The sequence below is a fragment of the Chaetomium globosum genome, genomic scaffold (genome assembly GCF_000143365.1).
Source record: "Chaetomium globosum CBS 148.51 scaffold_6 genomic scaffold, whole genome shotgun sequence".
NCBI lineage: Eukaryota > Fungi > Ascomycota > Sordariomycetes > Sordariales > Chaetomiaceae > Chaetomium > Chaetomium globosum.
Genome location: NT_165981.1, coordinates 2,508,769 through 2,529,291, shown reverse-complemented (window position 1 = coordinate 2,529,291; position 20,523 = coordinate 2,508,769). Strand labels below are relative to the sequence as shown.

The 20,523-nt window shown below is 56.3% G+C and overlaps 6 protein-coding genes across 6 annotated transcripts; 4 read left to right on the top strand and 2 right to left on the bottom strand.

The window, feature by feature from the left end:
• Nucleotides 1–976: 976 nt before the first annotated feature.
• On the top strand, nt 977–3,675 carry CHGG_09133 (uncharacterized protein; the record flags this gene model as incomplete). The annotated part of the gene is made up of 4 exons (XM_001227059.1): nt 977–1,069; nt 1,121–1,554; nt 1,610–2,999; nt 3,052–3,675. 4 exons carry the CDS (start codon nt 977–979, stop codon nt 3,673–3,675), a joined length of 2,541 nt encoding a protein of 846 aa, XP_001227060.1.
• Nucleotides 3,676–4,964: 1,289 nt separating this feature from the next.
• Nucleotides 4,965–6,308, bottom strand: CHGG_09132 (uncharacterized protein; the record flags this gene model as incomplete). The annotated part of the gene is made up of 3 exons (XM_001227058.1): nt 4,965–5,171; nt 5,257–5,887; nt 5,950–6,308. The coding sequence occupies 3 exons, from the start codon at nt 6,306–6,308 to the stop codon at nt 4,965–4,967; spliced, it is 1,197 nt and encodes a 398-aa protein (XP_001227059.1).
• Nucleotides 6,309–7,207: 899 nt separating this feature from the next.
• Nucleotides 7,208–10,116, bottom strand: CHGG_09131 (uncharacterized protein; the record flags this gene model as incomplete). The annotated part of the gene is made up of 7 exons (XM_001227057.1): nt 7,208–7,370; nt 7,643–7,782; nt 7,859–8,049; nt 8,285–8,543; nt 8,720–8,767; nt 8,985–9,759; nt 9,848–10,116. 7 exons carry the CDS (start codon nt 10,114–10,116, stop codon nt 7,208–7,210), a joined length of 1,845 nt encoding a protein of 614 aa, XP_001227058.1.
• Nucleotides 10,117–10,748: 632 nt separating this feature from the next.
• Nucleotides 10,749–12,296, top strand: CHGG_09130 (uncharacterized protein; the record flags this gene model as incomplete). Its single annotated transcript, XM_001227056.1, has 1 exon — nt 10,749–12,296. The coding sequence occupies one exon, from the start codon at nt 10,749–10,751 to the stop codon at nt 12,294–12,296; it is 1,548 nt and encodes a 515-aa protein (XP_001227057.1).
• Nucleotides 12,297–12,786: 490 nt separating this feature from the next.
• CHGG_09129 (uncharacterized protein) lies at nt 12,787–16,972 on the top strand (the record flags this gene model as incomplete). The annotated part of the gene is made up of 5 exons (XM_001227055.1): nt 12,787–15,601; nt 15,674–15,894; nt 15,956–16,221; nt 16,404–16,691; nt 16,903–16,972. 5 exons carry the CDS (start codon nt 12,787–12,789, stop codon nt 16,970–16,972), a joined length of 3,660 nt encoding a protein of 1,219 aa, XP_001227056.1.
• A 904-nt stretch (nt 16,973–17,876) lies between these two features.
• Nucleotides 17,877–19,615, top strand: CHGG_09128 (uncharacterized protein; the record flags this gene model as incomplete). Its single annotated transcript, XM_001227054.1, has 6 exons — nt 17,877–17,928; nt 18,022–18,150; nt 18,304–18,491; nt 18,900–18,976; nt 19,036–19,132; nt 19,184–19,615. The coding sequence occupies 6 exons, from the start codon at nt 17,877–17,879 to the stop codon at nt 19,613–19,615; spliced, it is 975 nt and encodes a 324-aa protein (XP_001227055.1).
• Nucleotides 19,616–20,523: the final 908 nt, after the last annotated feature.

Sequence of the window (20,523 nt, the reverse complement as noted above, 5' to 3'; positions counted from 1 at the left end):
TTTGACCGAGCGAGATGTACGTATTGCCGCTGGGGTGGGTGTGCCTCGAACGTTGGATATGTAGATGGTTACTCGGTAGCCAATCCGATGCATAGGTACTGGACAAGAATGGCGGAGGGCTTCAGCCAGAGCTCCGATCATTTTTCGTTCAAGTTATCGGTAGCCGAAACGGAGAGCCTGCCCTCTACATACCACACTTGACTCGGTAAGTTCTGGCTGCCTTCTCGACGCTGGCCGGCCCCAATTAATATCATCTTCAAGTTCGCCCCGACTTGGCCCGAACCTCCCTATCGCACAAAGTATCTCCCCGTCGTCGCCTCTTTCCTTATCCGCGCCGCCCCACTCCACCTCGGCAGCTTCTTCCTTACCGCCCTCACACTTTCCTCCCAATCCACTGGCTGATTGCTTTTTCTCTGCCGCTCCTTGAGTCACTGATCAAATTGGCTTCCCGCCGCTTCTTTCTAATGAGTCAACCTGCAAGAAGCCGGCAACATGCCATAGAATTCGTCACCAATTTCGGGCCTTTGGATGAGTTGACGCAAGCCACATCCCCGGGAGCTCTCAAGAAGAGATTCCAAGCTGATGATTCGTCAATGGCTTTGTGACTCCTCAAAATGGTGGAATGAGTTTATTAAGCTCTGAGACTTGCAACCCTCCCCCTCCCCTGACCCCACGCCCGCGTCCAGGGTTAAATGGGCTTGGTCATGTGAGACGCGGCTGCCTCGCGTCAGCCGCATGCCCCCACTGCTTTTTTGAGGCGCGTCTCTTTAGCACAACACTTGCCCGCACCTGCCACGCTGTGTCATTTGCTGCAGGTTGAAAACTGGGACAGCACGCTTTGTCAATGAACTTGTCTTTGAGCCCCTGGTTCCAATTCTCCCCAACTTACGATCGTCTCTCGACCTGAGTGACCTGAAGACCTGCCTCTTAATGCAAACGCGTGTCAGGAGCGCGTTGCACACCCGCTGGTTTTAAAATGACAGACGGAAACCAACGGCCGGGATTGCTCGACTCGTGCCTAATTGCTTTCGTTCAGAGCAAGTCATTGTCGAGTACACTGATTTCGCAGGTGCGCGTTTGATTCAGCAATAAACACTCCAGCTGTCGCTAACCCCAACAGCTCTCCCAAATTGTCAGACAACATGGCGCCGAGATCCTGGAGCCGGATCGGAAGGGCAAAATCCGTATCCCTCAAGCCACCCACATCATCTCCAACACCATCGACTTTGACCAATATGCCGAGTCCCAAGCTATGATGATCCCGACCGTCAGGTCCGACTGGATCAAGGCAACCATCGCCCGTAGCAAGGTCGCCCAGGTCCGCCCGTTCTCGCCCGACCCCAGGATGATCTTTTCCAACGTCGTCCTCACATCTGCGGATATCCCGACCACGGACAAGGAAGCCATTGCCGGCGCGATTATGGCTCTCGGCGGCATGGAATCCAAGGACCTGTCGCGCCAGACCACACATGTGTGCGCCTTGTCCCTGGACCATCCTAAATGTATCGAGGCCAAGAAAAAGAACCTGAAGTGCAAAATCGTTCTCCCTCATTGGTAAGGGTGTTCAAAAATATCTCGCTACGCGGAGAGTGGAACTGATCGGTACTAGGTTCGACGACTGCTTTCGGTTGGGAAAGCGAATCGACGAGGGCCCCTACCTCCTACCCGACCCCGAGATCTTGCTGAAGGCGCCGGAAGACGCTATTAAAGTCCCCCTGAGCCAGCAGCTGGAGGGCGCTGTATCGGCAGTCCCAACTGGCCCGTACGAGACCGAAGGGGCCGAGAAACTGGTTGTCTTCGCGCAGAAAAAGATCATGCTCTCATGGGATCTACCTATCAACAACATGCTGCGCAAGACGATCACGGACAAGATCACCAAGGGCGATGGAGAGGTTGTCGACGCGGTCGAAGACTGCGATATATTCGTCTGCCACTACCGAGAGGGCGACCAGTACATTCGCGCATCGCAGCAAGGGAAGGACGTGGGTAACCTGTCATGGCTATATCACCTAATGGTGTACAACGAGTGGACTTCACCCTTTCGGCGACTCCTCCACTACCCGATCCCCAGGGGCGGCATGCCCGGGTTTAAGGACATGCGGATCACACTGTCAAATTACGGAGGCGAAGCACGGATATACCTAGAAAACCTCATCACGGCAGCAGGCGCGACGTACACGCGGACGATGAAGGCGGAAAACACGCATCTTATCACAGCAAGGATGCACAGCGAGAAATGCGAAGCGGCTAAGGACTGGAACATTGAGATTGTCAACCACTTCTGGATTGAGGAGAGCTACGCCGCTTGTCAACCCCTGCCCCTTAGCAATCAACGATACCGACATTTCCCACCACGGACAAATCTAGGCGAGGTCATTGGCCAGACATCCTTTGATGAGCCTACTCTGCGGGAAAGGTACTATCCCGGCGGAGAAGAGCACATGGACGACGCAGCCAAAAAGAAGAGGAAGATCAACGAGCGCGCCCAGAAGAACGCCCTCAACGTGGGCCTGGACCGGGATTTTAGTGTTATGCAGGACTCGAGCCCAGCGCCGGCGAAATCCGTCAAGAAGGCACGAGCCACACCAGCAATGGGGAACTTTTCAACGCCGGCAAAGGCACGCCACGTGCGGTCCGGCAAGGAGAATGATACCCCGTCTGTCATGTCGAGCGCAAGCCGCAGCGCGAAAGCTCAGGCGCTTTCAAAACTACAAGACCTCGCGCCGGATATCGCATTGTACGAGAAAGAAAAGAAGCGTATGGCAAAGGACGGCCACGGTATTTGGGGCGGCAAGCGTGCGGCTGACCAACTCGACAAGGAGCGGGCCGACAGGAGTTCAAGCCCGGCCAGCAGGGCGGCGGACGATCTCGAGGACGAGCAAGAAAACAAGCGGCCGGCCAAACGGGCCAAGGTATCGCTGCCGGAGATCGATATGCGCATCTGCCTAACGGGATATAAGCGGTGGGTGGAGAATAAAGCGACCGAGGAGGCCGACAGGGTTTGTCACTCTACCATCTGCAGTTCGATCTTGTTACTAACTACAGTTACAGAGAAAACTCCGCTCCCTCGGTATCCAAATCGTGCAGGAGAACACGCCATGTAATTACCTCGCCGCGCCCAGCATGGTTCGGACGATGAAGTTCCTCCGTTGTCTCGCCAAGGGGCCCGATGTGATCAACTCGTCCTTCATCACGGCCTGCATCGAGTCGGGCAAACGTCCCCCTATCAAGGAACACCTGCTAGTCGACAAGGCCAACGAGGCGCGGTTCGGCGTGAGCATCGATAAGGCGGTGAACCGAGCGCGCGCCAACCGCGGCCGGTTGCTGTGGGGTGTGCCCATCTACTGCACAGCCGAGATCCCGAACGGTGTCGACGCGTTCAGGAACATCGCCGAGGCCAACGGGGCTATGTTTAAAGTCTACCGCGCCAGGAGCGGCACCACCATCAAGCCGGCCACGGAAGAAGACGACGGCGATGCGGGGCCTGATCCTGTGTACCTGCTGACTGGGGCGACGCCGGCTGAGAGGCAGCTGTGGCCGCGGTTCCAAGAGATGGCGCGCAAGGGGAACATGGAACCGCGGATTGTCATGGCTGACTGGCTGTTGGATGTGGCGATGCGGCAGGAGTTGTCGTTTGATCCGAAGTATTCGATGAGCAACCGGATGTCAGAGTAGTGTAGGAGATACGGGGTGGTGGTGGGTGTGGTGGTAGCCTGGCGTTGGGTGTGCTTTTCGGGCGTTGTCTTGCTGTTTGTTTGAGTCCCGTTTGACTATGCCGATTGGCATTGAAGGCCGCTAGTCTTAACTCGTTGACTCCCGTCGGATAACCAGATTCCAATGAAGACTGTACTCTCAAAAAGAACTTGACTCCCAATGAATCCTCCTGCCCGAAAACCTGGTGCCTTGCCCTGCTTCACCAACACATTCAACGCCTTGCGCAGCAGCTCTTGGTCCATCCCGTGGAATTCTGTGTTGTATCTTGTTAGCATGTCCACAATGGGCATGACAAAAACCACCCAAAGCAAGGGAAAAAGCCGAATAAGAAACAAAAAAAAAAAAAGAAAAGAAAAAGAAACCTACCACTCCCCCTCGTCCCATCCCCCTCCACCAACTCATACACCGTCAACACACTCCCCCGCTGGCCCGTGCTCTCCACCCACCCCTCCACCAACGACGCCCACTCCTCCGGCGTACGCCAGTAGATCCACGCCATGTCTCCCCCACCACCTCCACCTCCCCCTCCCCCACCATCAGCACCAGCACCACCAGCACCTCCCGGTATACCGATGGGCAAGGTGGTGGTGCCCGAGGTGGGCGCGGACACGTACTCGGCGCGGCCGTCCCGCCGCAGGAAGTCGATCACCTCGCGGATGTCGGCGTGTGAGAGGCCGCGGTCGAGGCGTCGGTTGTAGAAGAGCGCGGTGGTGTCGCGCGTGCCGTTGTTGGTGTCAGGGGTTATGGTGGTGGTTGTGGTTGGGTCGGTGGTGGTGGTGCCGGTGGTGCCGCTGCGGCCGGAGAGGGAGAGCTTGAAGATGCGGTGGTGGCGGCAGTAGGCGAGGACGAGGTTGGGCCCATTTGGTAAGCTGGGCGTGGTGGTGGTGAGGTTAGTTTGGCGGGTGAAGAAGGGGGGGAAGGAGTAGTCGCGGGGGAGAGAAGGGTAGGGGCTCGCTGCTGAGGGGGTAGCATGGTGGGGGTGGGGGTTGGAGAGTTGGGATGTGAGATGCTGTATGCCCAAGTGAGTTGACGATGGGAAGTGAGTGTGCAACTACCTACTTGCAAGTCAAGTGGGAGGATGGGAAGTTCGTAGTGGGGTTGATATGCCAAGCCCTGAGTGGCATGTGAATCGCTCGGCGGTCATGGTGATTGTAAATTACGCTACAGAAAATGGCTCTATCTGTTGCACTCCTCACACTTGAAAGCTCCCATTACCGCCTTTCTCTCCAATTCCATCATCCCTCATTCCCCTAAAGCCTCTGGGAATCCAGATACTGCAACATAACCTCATAGCCGGCAGAAGCGTTGGTCGCCAGGGTCAGAACATGGCCGGTGTTGGGCTGCAGGTAAGACTCAATGTGCGACGCCTTGGGATACATCTTCCTTGTCTCCTCCTCGAGATACGTCCCCCGGCAGTCACCAACGCAGACAAAGTTGTCGAACTCGCCGTTGAAGAACTGTATGGGCGAAACAGTCAGTCATCTCTTTTTTTGCCAAACATCTTCGAAGCCCCAACACCAAGGAAACCCCTTAAAAACTCACCTGAATCGGCCCTTTGAACTCAGGCGCGGGCGACGGGTTCCCTTCGGAAGCGTACTCGCCCACAGTCTCAGGCTGCTTGTTCTTCTCGGCCCAGGTCAGCATCTTGGGCTCGAAAGCGCCCTTCCGGAAAAATAGCTTCTGGATACAGCTCTCCGTGTTCAGCACGAAATATCCCGACCCGTACTCCCTAAAACGCACTGGATCGTGCTGACGAGCGAATTCGTGGTCGTAGGTCAGGACGTCGATCTTCCCAAGTTGGGTGTTGACGAGGAACCCCGAAAGGAGTGCGCCGTCGGCGAGATCTCCGTACAGCGTGAGCATGCTCGTGATTAGGTACGCGCCGAACGCGTGGCCGAGCTGGACGATCTTGGACGGTTTGAAGTCGGTGACGGTGGCTTTGTTACCGGTGTTCGACAGCACCTTGGATGAGCTGATCAACTTGCCGCTGCGGGCGAGCCGCGTCAAGACTGCTAGGATCTCGACCTCGGTCGGGATTTGCATAATGTCGTAAGCGTCCGGCTTCTCCGACTTGCCTACACCAAGCTTGTCGTAGGTGAGAATCGAGTACCCTTTTTTGACGGCAGCGTCGACGTAGGAGTACTCTTCCGGCTTGATCTCCACGTCCCAGTAGCTATACCAAGCAGACACCGATTAGCACCTCTAACTAGTAGCTTGCTGGTATGTACCACTCACCGTTTATCGAAGCCCTGGCCGTGGGTTGCGATCTGCAAAATCTCGGCTTTATCGCCCTTTTGCGATGGAACGCACAACTGAGCGTTGATACTGAAGGTGCGGTTGATGGGCACGGGACCGGAGATTAGTTCGCTAGCAGGCTTGCTCGACCACGTCGTGACATTCACAGTCCAGTCGATGGCGTCGATGTTGCTGTCCACCCGGGGTATCATGGTGTAGTGGTGGTTGGTAGCCACGACCGGGACGGGGACCTGAAGCTGGACGCATTGCTTGAAGTTGGTGTGGGTGGTGGGAGTGGCCGCTGCCAGCGGAGACAAGGCCAAAGCCCCGAGGGAGACGAGATAAAGAATGTCGTTCATTGTGTTGCTCAATCCACTCTACGTTGTAGGTATCCGTGGTTCGCAATGCAGTGTGAGCGGCGTTGACTGCAAGTCTGTGAGAGCTTGGAAGGGTAACTAGCTGGAGAACAGCCCCATCTTATACTTGATTTCATCTTACAAGTTCCCTCTGTTGTCGCCTTCGTTTTTCCATCACTGATTTGAGACCTGTGGTAGACGTGAATGAAGTGCGCTGGGCGTATTCGCTTCCGCGTGCGCGTATCTTGTCCATTAGCCCATGTACATACCTACTCTCTAAGGCTGCGTATCACTAAATCAAATAGTCTTAGCTTTCGTATCGTAATCTCTATTCCATTTGCTGACATGTCAGCAAGCCCGGCTCGTCAGTCGTCACCATCTTGTATTCATACCTACCTCCCTAGGTAACCAACCCAGTCATCATGGGCATGTCAGCATGGGTCACGTACACCGCAAATTCAAGCGTATTGGCGTTTACCGTAGCCCAGGTCCAAGTGCGGTATGTCAGGTGTTCCAGCTCTTCCGGTTCTTCCGAGCGTGATTACAAGTTGTTGCTCCGCTGTAGCCTGTGTCAAATACGCGCGAAGGGTTAGGGAGGCTTCGTTAGGGGGTTTAGCTGCTTGGAGGGGCCGGGCGGCCAAACACATCCCGTGGCGCAGGTAAGCTAAAGTAGATAGTAGGTAGTTATGGTCTAGGTAGGTACCTAGCATAGCTGTATGTGGCGAGTTTATCTCGTGTGCTGGAATATTACTCGAGTAATGAATGGAAATGCGATAACAATTTTTCTAATCTGAAATTGCTATACAAGTCTCTAAGCTAATCAAATGATTGGAATATGAACAAAGACACGAGTACTTTGTAAGTTCAAACTGTGGGGGGATATGATCTCATTCTTGCTTCTTTTACTCCTCCTCCTCCTCCTCCTCCTCCTCCTCGTCTTCATCTTCAGAGCTGGCAACTGTGAGCGTACCCTCGAGGGTTTTGCGTTCTTCTAAGTGCACCATCGCTTGTTCTAGGTCCTTAGAACAGAACATTTTGCAGAGTGTAGTCATATCCTGGTAGACACTACACGGTCGTCAATACCTGATATCAATCGTAAAAGCCGCCCATCAAGCATCAATACCTCGCCCGTCATGGTCATAGCTGTATTACCGTCCCAACAGTCGCCAGGAATAAGAGTAGGCTTCAACACTCTTCTGTCTGACTGAAGCGGCAACAGGAGACGGGGGACCACCTTCTTGAGAACCAAATCAGAGACAACGTCAAACTCAACCCACTGAAGAGTGGATGATGCCAAGTTGATAATATGACCAAGGTGGCGACCAAAGACCACACACCATGAATCATCCCACGCATCGACGGCTTGAATGATCTTAGCGTGGCACGTCGGAACATGGAAACCGAACTTCCCCGTTGGCGATACCGAGCGCATGTGCATGTCAGCGAGTCTACTTGACAGCTTCTCAGGAACCGCGGGCTGTGTGAAGTTTATTATTTAGTATCAATTCCTGGACTCAAAACACATGATTTGGCTTCCTAGTAGTGGGATTTACCTGACATCTTAAGTGGCAAAACTCCACAAGGAGGAAGTAGTCGCCTTGCCCGTCGGTCACCTCGCCCCACGCATACGGTTCAGGCACAAAGCCTGGGGAAACGGCATGAATGGCTTTCAGAGACTCGAACTCTCCATTACACATATGCTTTCCGACGGCGCCGAGATTGAAGACGACCTGATATCTACAGGCTTAGCAGGTTTTCAGGTTTTGATTTTATCCCAGGTAAGCATGGTCGGTCACCTTGAGGAAATAGTTCTGAAGCCCCCCATTATGAAGTCTGGCGGTCAACTTGACAGTTTTGCCCCAGAGAGAGCTTCCGGACAGTTGGGCATTTACGAGGACTGACCCAGGAATGGGGAGAGCTGTGTAATACCTGACATCAGCGACCGGAGGGGCACCTGATACCGTCCCGAATAGACACACCTTTGGTTATATTCCCGCCCACTTCGAAGCTACTTTGGAAATGTGGATGATGAATGATGTCCACCGCGGCCCTTTCGGTCTGAGACTGGGTGTTTGGTAGTACGAGTTCAGCCAGAGGGGTGGCCTTGGCCCTAGTCATCGACATGGTGGTCACTTGTGATGGCCCTTCTGTCCGGTGAGTTGAGGTGTTGTTTCTTGACGAGTCGTCAGCCCTCCTCTGATGCGGGGTCTTCCGGCTCCCTGCATCAAGAACCCACATCTAGCGAGTGGTTCGATTCTTCTTGAAGATGGTTGGTCGAGGCGTGTGCCAATCCAGGCGTCCGAGCCACGGTACAACCGTCCAAGAGATTCTTCGAACCACGATCTCACCAGGAGTGATAATTAGAAGCTCCAATTTACCTGACTCCGTAAGTCAGCCAACCCATTGAAACTTACACTTGTCCGCCTTCTTTTTGAGTCAACATGAAGCTCGCCCTCGAAGCCCTATACGACGCGACTGCCAACACGGGTGTTTACACACGCTAGAAATAAATAAAAAAGTAGTAGCATGGAGTCAAAAGTTCAATCTAAATCAACGCAGGGACTATTCTCATTTCCAAAGCAAGAGTTCAAAGTTAGACAGGGTTGACAGTGACTGTCAGTTGCGCAGGACCCAGTCAACCTCCCCTTAAAGCTCCACCACCAACTTGGTCGCACTCACCCCCTGCGCACACTTCTCCAACGCCTCCTGCACAAACTCCAACCCCTTCCCCACCACCAGCGGCGGCGGCAAACACTTCAGCCTCCCCGCCTCCAACGCAGCCGTCACATAATCCCTCCACACCGGCGTCGCGATCTCATCCACCGCAAAGATCATCCCGGCTTGCACCCCCTCCGGCACCTCCGGCGGCGGGTGCACGCACGCCAGATGCCCACTGCCCAAGCGCTGCAGCATGGCCAGCCCATTCGCGTACGTCTCGGGCGTGCTGACCGCGTCGAAGATGCCCACGAACTCGCCGCCCTCTGCTGTGGCAGCGCTGACGACGTCATCGACGAAGGACGTGTCGTGGTAGTCGAAGACGGCGGCGGCGCCGCAGGCGCGGCAGAGAGAAAAGTTGCGCGCGCTGGCGATGGCCAGGACGCGGATGCCCGCGGCGGTGGCGAGCTGCGTGGCCATGGAGCCGACGGAGGAGGAGCCGCCGTAGATGATGAGGGTCTTTTGGGGGTTGGTGGTGGTGGTGGTGGTGATGGTGGTTGGGGGGTCGGTGAGGGAGGGGTAGGGCAGGCCGAGGGCGGGGGTGGGCACGTTGGGGAGGGCCGTGCCGGGCTGTTTGACCGAGAGGGCGCAGACGGCGGCTTCGAGCGCGAAGGGTACGACTACGCCGGAGGTGAAGGGGATGGAGGAGGGGAGAATGGCGGCTTTGGATGCGGGGATGGTGGTGTAGAGGGCGAAGGCGCCGTCTTGGGGACGCCCGCTGGTTAGGTTGATGGCGTGTCTGTGTGTGGCCTCGATGTTAGGAGATTGTTCGTGTTTGATGGCGGTAAGGGATGTATGTATTAGGATGGCTGTAGGTAAGGACATACCCAATAACACGATCGCCAACCTTGAAGCGTTCATGCACATCGGATCCAACCTCGTGGACCACGCCAGCCACGTCGCAGCCAAAAACGGAAGGCCACTGCTGGACAAAGACACCAGCGGATTGCATGTGGCAGTCCAGGGGGTTGATGGCAACGGCGGCATTTCGGATAACGAGTTCGTTGGGCCCGGCGGTTGGCATGGGAGCCTCGCCCACCTCGAGAGGAGTGCCGGCCTTGTGGAGCCAGGCGGCCCTGTTCAGGTTTGATGCCATCTCTGCGTGTAGTGTTGCGGTGTTTGTGCTGGCGGTTGGTGGGAGAGACTTCTCTGGGATGGGAAGGTGGTGTGTAGCGAGTTGGGGAAGAAAATGGTCAGGGAGGTGGGCATTCTGACTTGTTTATATGCCTCCCTCGCCTGGTTACGAGCCTGAAGGCAGCTTCATCCTCCGCTTTCTAAGGTGGTGTGCCATGTTGTGCTAACGCTGGATTACAAAATTGGGTAGCTGAAGGGGGATGGCGCTGATGAGGTACATTGGTCATCGGCTTGAGAAATGGACGTCAGAACAATAATAGATCGATTCTTTGGGGACTCTTGTTGGAGAACTGGGACATGATGTTCTCAAATCCCATGTGCCGTTCCAGAACACGATATGGCGTTCTGGACGCAAGGGGAAGGCGACCAGGGGTTGCTGTGCTTATCAAGTGGGAACAGCATATGCTGTTCTGCCCCTGTATGGCCTTGGCATAGGAGCGAATACCCCTGAAGCACTCGAGGGGCCCGGAAACTCAGCTAAGCAAGCCCCCAGCTCTCTTAAGCACTGACAGGCCGGCATCATGCGGTTCTGGCTGCCGACCCATTCGATCAAGGCTCCTGACGGCCTTTACAATCCGGGCCCTCGAAACCAACATGGCTACCATTCTGGGCACAGGTGATCTTCTGGCGTACAATGCAAAGCACCGTGTATTAATCTGCCGAGAGTGCCAGTACGCCATTCAGAAGAGTGCACTTGGAAGCCATCTCCTCCGGCACAAGGTTTATCGCCGAGAGAGGCAACGTTTGTTGTCTGCCATTGCCCAGCTCGAAATCCTGGAACCGGATGATGTGCAGCTTCCCTCGGCAAGCTCTCTGCCGGTGGAAGGCCTGCCCACTATCTCGGGCTATGGCTGCACAGCCGCCGGGTGCGGGAATCTGTGTGCTAGCTCCAAGCGCATGAGGCGCCATTGGAGCGAGAAGCATGGTGAGAGCGATCCGCCGCCGCCGTTTTCCCGCCCAGTACTCCTTCAGACCTTCTTCCGAGGAACAAGGCTGAGGTATTTCGAGGTCCGGTCCGGGCCACTTCAGGAGAGGACTGGGGCGCCACTTGTGCCACCAGCGATTGAAGATGGTATCGAATCTGTTGCCTCCCCAACAATAGCTGATCGCCCGCATACACCCGTACCACGTCTTCCCGTGCAGCCCGGGTCGGGCGGCCTAGACCTGGGGACGCTGCGGTATTTTCATCACTTCACCACCATAACTAGCTCGACACTTCCCAGCTCCGAAAATTCACTCTCAACGTACTGGCAGGTGGACGTGGTTGCACAAGCCTTGCAGTTAGGCTGGCTCATGTCCGGGTTGCTAGCCATCTCGGCGAGTCACGCCGGCACGCTTTCTGAAGAGGGAGCGATCAGGCAAGCGCACTTCGTTCAAGCAGCGCAGTTTTCTCAAGATTTCTTTTCCGGATGGGAAGAGGCCAAGCGCAAGTCTTGCTCCACCCCTGTCGAGGGAACCAAGGCGGGTGCACAGATGGCTTGCATTCTACAATGTTGCCAATGGTCGTCCGAGGCATCAGCCACGGTTTCCGAGTTGACGGCGGCACCTTTTCGGTTGCGACTCTTTATCAACACCATTCGAGGTTGTTCCGATCCGGAGTTTGCCCTCCGCTCGGCAGTTGGTAGTGAGGATATGTCAGGAGAAGAAGCGTCTGGTCGAGGTACAGCCGATCAGGGAGGGGGCTCAAATGCTAGTACCATAGCAGCCGGTACTGGTACTGTACCTCCCACGCTTTTACAACACATCCGCTCTCTCCCTTCTCGGATGCTCGAACCATTAGGGAAACCGGACAGTGCGTTCGACTTCTTTGCCACGTTGTCTGCGATTGATACACTGGCTGAGTCCTGTTCTTCAAGTTACTTCTCGGAAGACACGAGGACTGTCTGGATGGGCATGGCGTCGTGGCTGTGGAGGGTACCGGCTCACTTTCGTCAGATGGTGTGGCGGAAGTGTCCTGCCGCCCTTGTTGTGTTGGCTCACTGGTCGGTGTTGGTCGAACGAGCTGAGTCTTGCTACTGGTTCTTGAAGGGTTCGACGGCCAATTTGCGATGGCAGGTTGCGCAGGAGCTCCCAGATGATGATAGTATTCGAGGCCTGGTGAACGGTATGCCTGTTGTTGAAGAGACGACCACAGGGGCTTGATCCTCGAGTCTCTATCTTTGTGAGTCGACGGTTTCTGAAGTAGCGCCAAACATTATATACCAAACTAAGTGCCTATTATACACAATTAAAACCCAAGAGTTGATAACCTTGGTGACTGTCCCGTTGACTTCAAATCGAGATCCAGGGTACGTCTCCTCAGCGTTTCGGAGTGGCGGGATGCAATTGTTGAAGGGAGTTTGCAGACCTAATTAATCCTCGAAGTATATTATAAACGTCCGCCGATATATCGTAGGTATTTTAATGATGTGTGTGAAAGGAGTCGAGGCCGTACGCAAGCAGGGTTGGGGCTTTATGTACTAAGGGTTAGGGTCTTTGGTTCAAGGAGTTATATGTGAGCTCACCTGGTTGCATTGTTGGCGCGCCTCCACTCCGGTCGATAAGCTACCGACGATCAGTCAACCACGTAATTAAGGGCAAGACACCGCCGAAACATGCGGCAACGACAGCCGCCCGTCGTCTGCCCTAGATTATGGCCCTTCGAGGGAGAAACATAGCACTTGCTGGCGCCGGGTGCTTTATCGCCTGGGGCTATGCGATTAATTGGTTCCCTGTGCTGCGCTGGGCGGGCCATGCTTTCGTTGGGGGTGTGCTGCTAACCATAGTCGCCCTGTTCGCCCTCGTGCTGCTCACCTCCCGCGGCAACCGACACCGCCAATTTCGGAAATCAGCACGACCGAGGGCCGCCGCCTTTCTCGCCCCGGACGCGTGGAGGACCGAGGTTGCCGCCCTCCGTCACCGCCAAACCTACGCCAAGGCGTCCCTCTATCCCGAGTCCCCGAAGGTGTCGGCCGCTCTCGACGAGGTCCTCGAGTACATCATCCGCGATTTCATCCGCTCATGGTACTCGGCCATCAGCAATAACCCCGTGTTTACCGACGAGGTCGACAAGGCCATACGATGTGCCCTCCTCCGCTTTCGCGACCGGCTGCAGGCCCAGGACCCCGCCGAGGTGCTCACCACCCGCCTCGTCCCCATCCTGACTGCCCACTTCCGCCATTTCTACGATGCCGAGCGGTCGATTAGAGGGCGGAAGTTGAACAGGTCGGTCACCGAGACGGAGGAACTGGACCTGGCTATTGCATCGAAATATAAGGAGGGGAAGCTGCACCCGGCCGCGAGCCTGGCCTTCTCGGACATCAAGACGGCTCAGCAGGACCACCTGCGTCAGACAATGTCAAAGATTCTGCCCATCGTCTTGCCCGAGAAGCTGCTTGCTTCCCGTGCGGTTTCGACACTGATCCGGGAGGTCACCTCGTGCGCAGTCCTGTTCCCAGTGATGCAGATGTTATCCGAACCAGATACATGGAACCAGTTGATGGAGAACTACGGGCGGACCATGCTTCAGGACCGTTCCACGGTTCGGAGACTGCGTGCCGCCCTGGACCAACACGCCTCCCCGACCCCCAAGGCCGGCAAACCAGTAGCCTTTCCACGTTTGACGCCTGTGGACAGCGAACGGAGGTTCGAGAAGTTTATTAGGGCTATTAGAAAGGTCAACAACCTCTCGGATGCGAGGCGCTTCCGGAGCGAAGTCGCCAGTCAACTCAAGAGGGACTCCCAGCAGGAGAATGTAGACCAGGTCTACTTGCGGCGCCTGGAGATGGGCAAGAGAATGTTAGATCAAAGGGTTCAACAGCTGGCCGCTGGAGGTAGCCGACGAGCCTATCAAGAAACGGTAGAAGTTGATGTCCCGACCGAGTCTCGGTTGGAGCACGCGTCACTCGTCGACTTGCTGCGAGATCCATCTACCCTCTCCTATTTTATGGAGTACATGGACCGGCAGCGGCTCATGCCCATGGTTCAGTTTTGGCTCGTCGTGGATGGCTTTCGTAATCCGTTGGAGGATGATGGACCGGAAGGAGAACAGCTGCCACTGCAATTACCGCCGTGGACGGAATCGGACAGGCTCGATCTTGCTCAGATCGATGCCGCCTACCTCAGCAGGCCGGAGCTACACGTCCCGCCTTCTTCGAAACGGATCATCCAGGAGTTTCTCAGAGCCGGCAAACGGGCGACACCCGAGCAGTACTATAGGGCGAGAAGAGAGATTCTGCGGGCTCAAAGTGCAGCCCTAGAAGAAATGCGCGCTCGGCATCTGCAGAACTTCAAGCAGTCTGACCTTTTCTTCAAGGCGCTAGCCGCGGAGGATGCCTCTAAACGTACCGCGTTGTCGAATGCCAGAGCGAGATCCCACTCACCCCTCCCGCGTAATACACCCCATACCTCTAAGCCCACGCCCGTGGCGCGCCTCGGCCCAAGATTGCACACTGGGCCCATCAACCGGCGAGGTGTATCAAACGCCGATCCGAAAACCATGCCTGCTAACGGCGCTCTTGACTTTGACCCGCGACGGTCGATGGGCGAGCCGCATTCTCCACCCCCGTTATTCGACGAGGACGAAGGAGGTGATGATATGCTCGGCGATTCTGTGGCGAGCCTCGACCAGGACGCGAACAATACGCCCCCGATGCCTGACACTAAGGTCGTCCAGGCAATGGAACAAGCGCTGAATAATATTCTCGAGGAGAGCCAGGCGCCAACGGTGGAGGACCTCAGGGCATCGCTGTTTGATGATGACGTTGGAAGCAGTCTCTTCTCGCCAGCAGACGGTACGCCAAAGCAAAGAGTATCACCAGCACCCACGCCCTCATCTAGGCCGAAGAGGGGTTCAGTGGACATGACAAGAACCAGTGGCAATTTGCTCGATGCTCTTGCTCCCCCGCAGCAACCGAGGTCGAGTCGAGGGTCATTAGATGCTCGCCGCTCCGGAGAACTTCCCCAGTCAAGTAGGGGTTCGCTAGATGTTGACCGGTCGGGGAAAGGACAGGATAAACCCAGCCTGGCGTCCCTGGGGCTCGTGAGCGCTGCATCACGCATCGGCGTGTTTGTCGATGATGACCTCTTTGGCGACGATGAAAAGTTCCTTTCTGACGAGCCTTCCGATTTGGACGACGACTTAAATGCTGACGACGCTGATGCCGTGCACGAGGCCGCTCCTGGCGATCTTGGACTTGCCGAGGCAATCACGGCTCTGACGAACGACATTGACAAGCTGAACGCTCAAGACGCAGTAGTGAATTCGCTTTTAAGGAAGGCGGAGTTGACCAACAACACCGCCGAGCTGAGGATCTTGCGCAAGTCAAAAGCGAGTCTACAGAGAGAAATACGACGCAAGGAGTTGCAGAGACAACAGTACGTCATCCAGGAGAGCGACAACAGCCTTTACGGACGCTCCACTATTAAGATCAAGTCTATCCGGCTGGATAAGGAGGAAGATGGACAAAGTAGGTGGCTTTCTACGCCATCGAGGTCTCGCGCAACGCTGGTGTAGCGAATGCCCGCGGCCATCTGGGTAGTCCACCGCCGCTACAGCGAGTTCCTCGAGCTGCACCAGAAACTCCGATCACACTACCCGTCAGTGCGCAACCTCGACTTTCCCCGCCGGCGCGTCGTCATGAAACTCCAAAGCGATTTCCTCCAGAAGCGCCGCGTCGGCCTCGAGAAATACCTCAGCGAACTCCTCCTACTCCCCGACGTCTGCCGCAGCCGCGACCTGCGCGCCTTCCTCTCACAAAGCGTCATCACCGCCACCACCCAAAGCACCACCCCCTCCGACCCCGACAACAACAACCAAAAAGGACATGATGACGCGCCTTTACGACTCGGTCGCCGACGGCATGGAGGACATCCTCGGCAGCATCCCCGTGCTCGACCAGCTCTCCCTCGCCGGCCAGAACCTCATCGCCGCCGCCACCAGCCAGCTCGGCGCCATGCCCCTGGCCGCCCTCGCCGACGGCGACCCTGCTGCCGCCGCAGCCGGCGGCCCCGCGGGCGTCATGATGAGCGCCGCCGAGGCCGAGGCCGAGCTGAACGCTTTTGACCGCGGCGGCCAAGGGTGGTTGTGGTGGTGGTGGTGGAGAGGGGGCCGAGAGAATTGAGCCCGTTTGTCAAGCCTATCTGCGATATTTTCCTGGAGGTCTTTGAGCTCAACCGCGGAAATAACTGGCTGCGTGGCCGTGCGGTTGTTGTTGTGCTGCACCAGCTGCTGGGCGGTACCATTGAGCGAAAGCTGCGCGAGAATGTGAGGGCGCTGGTGCAAGAGGATGCTCTGCTGCGCTATGTGGGGCTGTTGAAGCAGGCGCTGTGGCCGGGTAACGCTGGTGGTGGTGGTGGTGGTGGCGATGGGGAAGTGCCGCGCAATGGCAGCAATGTCAGGGTGCCCAGGACCAAGGCTGAGAAGGCGAGGACGCGCACCGAGGCGGGCTTGATGCTGGCTACGCTGGTGCCGGATTTGGTGGGCAGTGTGGTGGGGCGTGTGAATGCGCAGGGCGCGAGCCGGAGGGTGTTTGCGGCGTTTAATAATGCGAGGCTGAAGTAAGTTTTTCTTCTAACAGTATCGGTTGGGAGGGATTTGGGGAGAGTGAGGCTAACATGAGTAGTGCGCACCTGGCGTTTACGCTGTTGGACGAGGTTGTTGACATCTTATTTGGGGATGAGGTAACTTAGGCGATGCGATACTTTGTTGTCACTTCTGGAAGGGGGGATAATGGGCCTTGATTTTACTGTGCATTGCCATGGTGTTTAGGTTTACGGTTTGGTTTGCATGGCGGGCGTTGGACGGAGCGTTGATTCTTCGTCATCACAGATGTCACTAATGAGGGGGATTGCTGTGGTTGGGGTGTGGGTTCTTGTTGCCAACTTATTTTATATTGATATCTCGAGCACCACAGCAGGATTGTGAACTTAGCCTGAAACTTCGCAAGGCTGGATTGTATGTACATATCTGTGTTAGCCAGTTGACAAGGTGGGCCGCGCCGCGATGCAGCATGCAAGGCCGCATTGCTGCACCTGGGATCAGACCCGAGTCGTCAATCGCTCTCGTCGGTGAACATGCGGGCCCTGGGCCCTTCCCCACGGTCTTGGCATTTACCCTTGCTTATTTAGGGCAGCTCACGCGAGAGGAATAAAAAAGAATAGAATGTGGAGGGAAAAAGACAAAAAGAAGAGAAAAGGAGGGGAAAAAAAGAGAAAGGAGGAAAAAAAAGGGAAAAGGCATTTCTGATCTGCCCTACCTATGGCAGCCGCGACCGAGCAGGTGACGGCGCACAAGCAGTGGCTCCCAGACCAGCTCTCCACATCCAATGGGACTGCGGCTGGAACCTTGCTTGGCCTGGCCTGTCTTCTTTCGCGGTCAGGATGCGCGCCAATTTTCCTCCCATCCCCATCGTCACAACAAGCCGACTTTTTATCCCGGTTTGTGCTGGTTTTCATCCGTCCTCCTCCCGGGTCATCAGTCAAAAGTGCCTTCATCCTGTCTGATTATCGGCTGGGCCGTACCGCACACCCATACCTACTACCTAACAATTGAGACTTGCTCTCGCGCATCGAGTCGCACGCAAGTGACGCTCAGCTTGGCACCCTGTTAGCCGCGAGGCTCGCCTTGGCCCCAGCTTCGACGCCAACCCCACCCACAACGGAGCCTTCCCAACATCCCCACGTCCTTGCCGCCTTCCATCTCACCTGTTCATCTACCACTTCGTCGTCGCGCAAGCATACACAATGACTGAAGTGTCGTCGACCCGCCTGTACCTGGGCAATTTGCCCCGGAACGGTAAGCCCTTTGCGAAATGGAGAGCGACAAGCGCCCGTTGTCCCAGGCGAGGCTCCGACCGACAACACTGTCGATACTGACGATCCTCCACAGCTACTAAGGCTGACGTCGAGGCGCATTTCGCCACGCATGGTACCGGCGAAATCACCGAAATCAAACTCATGAATGGGTTCGGTTTCATTGAATACAAGGACGCCATGGACGCCCGGGACGTTGTCCCAGGTAAGCTTTGTGTCCCCATTTTCTCCTCCAGCGATCGCACGCTAACCAAACGCGCCCGTCACCAGCCTTCCGTACGTTCGAGGTCCCAGTTCTTGCTCAGGAACCCCCGATACCCCCTACCATGGTTGCCCTAGCTAACAACGACATGTGAAGATGGATCCGACTTCATGGGAGAACGCCTGACTGTCCAGTTCGCCCGCGGCTCGCGCCATCGCGAACAGGGCGGTGGTGGTGGCGGCGGCGGCGGCGGGTACAACCACGACCGTAACAGCGCTCCACGACCGCGTCGCACACCGCATCGCATGCAAATCAGTGGACTCCCCAATGATACCAGCTGGCAGGTCTGTTAAAGCTCTCCCACTTCGTTTTCCACGGACATTATGGACACCCCTTCTTGAGGCTTTGGAACGGGCCATACCTTGGGACCCCCCTCCGCATGGACTAACCCGTCCCTCTCTGGTTTGGTCAATCGGTCTGGACTCCCCACCGCCACAAGGGCGTGATGGTGGGATGGCCGCCTTCCTGGTCGGCATGCTTCCTCGGGGGTTCACCGCTGTCCAGCATCCCGTCATTTTTTCCTGGTTCTGTTAGCAGTGTCTTTGAGCTCGCTTGGGGGCCTTCTCGGCCGGAGACCCTCTGCGCCTTTCCCCTGGCAATATTGGCTGTACTGGACTTGACTGGCTCTGCGCGCATACATAGGATCGCCAATCTCGACTCCAGGATCTCAACTTACATGGACTGGCTTCTAGGACCTGAAAGACTTCGCCCGGCAATCGGGCCTTGATGTCGTTTACTCCGAGACCAACCGCAACGGCAGCAACGAAGGGTACGTTATGTTAGCCCACACGGTTACGAATAGGCCAGAGCCGCTAACCGCTCTTGTAGCTTCGTGGAGTTCGAGACTGCCGCCGATCTGAGAAGCGCGGTGGAGAAGCTTGACAACCGCGAGTTTAAGAATGCTCGTGTGATCTGTGTCGCCAACGTATGTCCGCGAACCTAGTCGAGTGCTTTCTTTGGCTAACTCTCCCTGCAGACGCAGCCCGACATCCCTAGGGGCGACCGAGCCCGCTCGCGCTCTCCGCGTCGTCCGTACCCTCCTCCGGGGGATGACTACGATCGGCGCGGCCCCCCGCGCGGGTATAGCCCGCGGCGGGATGGTTATAGGGAAGGAGCGTACCGTGAGCGCACCCCTCCCCCTCGTCGGGACTATTATGATGACAGGAGGGGAGGCTACCGTTCGCCTCCGCGTCGCGGACCTCCGATGGACGACTACCCGCCCCCGCGTGGCCGCTACGACGATCCCTACCGCGGTGGACCTAGGGACTACCCTCCGCCGGACCCGTACATGAACGGCCGAGGATACGACCGCAGGGGCCCGCCGCCCCCGGACTTCCCCCCGCGTGGTGGCGACCCGTACGCCCGAGAGCCCTACCCACCTCCTCGGGATTACGAGCGCCGGTATTAGCAGATGCGCCAATTACCAAAAGATAGCCACGTCTATGAGGATGTTGTCGGATCAGGCCTTGTTATGTATGTCAGTTCTTTGCACGAGGCTAGTTCCGGGAGTCGGTATCGTGTTGGCCACACGGGAAGACTGAGACGTGGTAAGAAGGGTCTGGCGTTCAGGTTTTAGTGTAGTGTTCCATATGTTACTTGTGTTGAACTAGGCCTTCGCGGAACTTGTGACTGTTCTCGCGAGGTTATGAATAGGCATGGCGCTCCGAGGTTCGAATTAACAAAATCTCATATGCCTACCCTCCTGCCATCCCCCAGGTGGCCGTAGCTTGATGCCATGTCTCCCCCGGTGACTTTTGGAAAAGTATTGTGTAATAACTTGACAATCGAGGGATCTCATTTGGAATTGACCGTGCTCATTGGCTGCTCGCAGATATGCTGTGATGTGATGTGAAAAAGACCGAGTGGGGGAGGTTGCCGACTCGAAGCAACTCCTTTGTTACGCTGTCCCGTCCTGGTGACTTCGGTCAAGCTCCCCACCATGTTGAGTGCTATCGACGTCCCGGGACCGTTTTGGTGGATGGCCAATCGGTTCGTTTCTCTTCGGCGGATGATTAGAAAGCAAGCAGTTGGAGGTTGGAAGAATGAGTGGATTTCCAATCGCTTGTCCACTCGGCACAGAGAGCGGGGCCCGGTCTGAATAATCACGTCAAGCCGATCACGAAGATTCGGCGTCGGATTGCGAGACGGCTGCTTACGAAACAGTGCTGAGTTATAACTCCTATGTAGTGTAGAAGGGCGAGGCCGATTGCGCGAGATCGGGACATATGCAGCAGCCATGTTTTTCATACGACACAGTCCGTTTGCGGGGTTTGGGATAAGAAGCCAGACCACCTCCCTCCGAGCTGTTCTCATCAA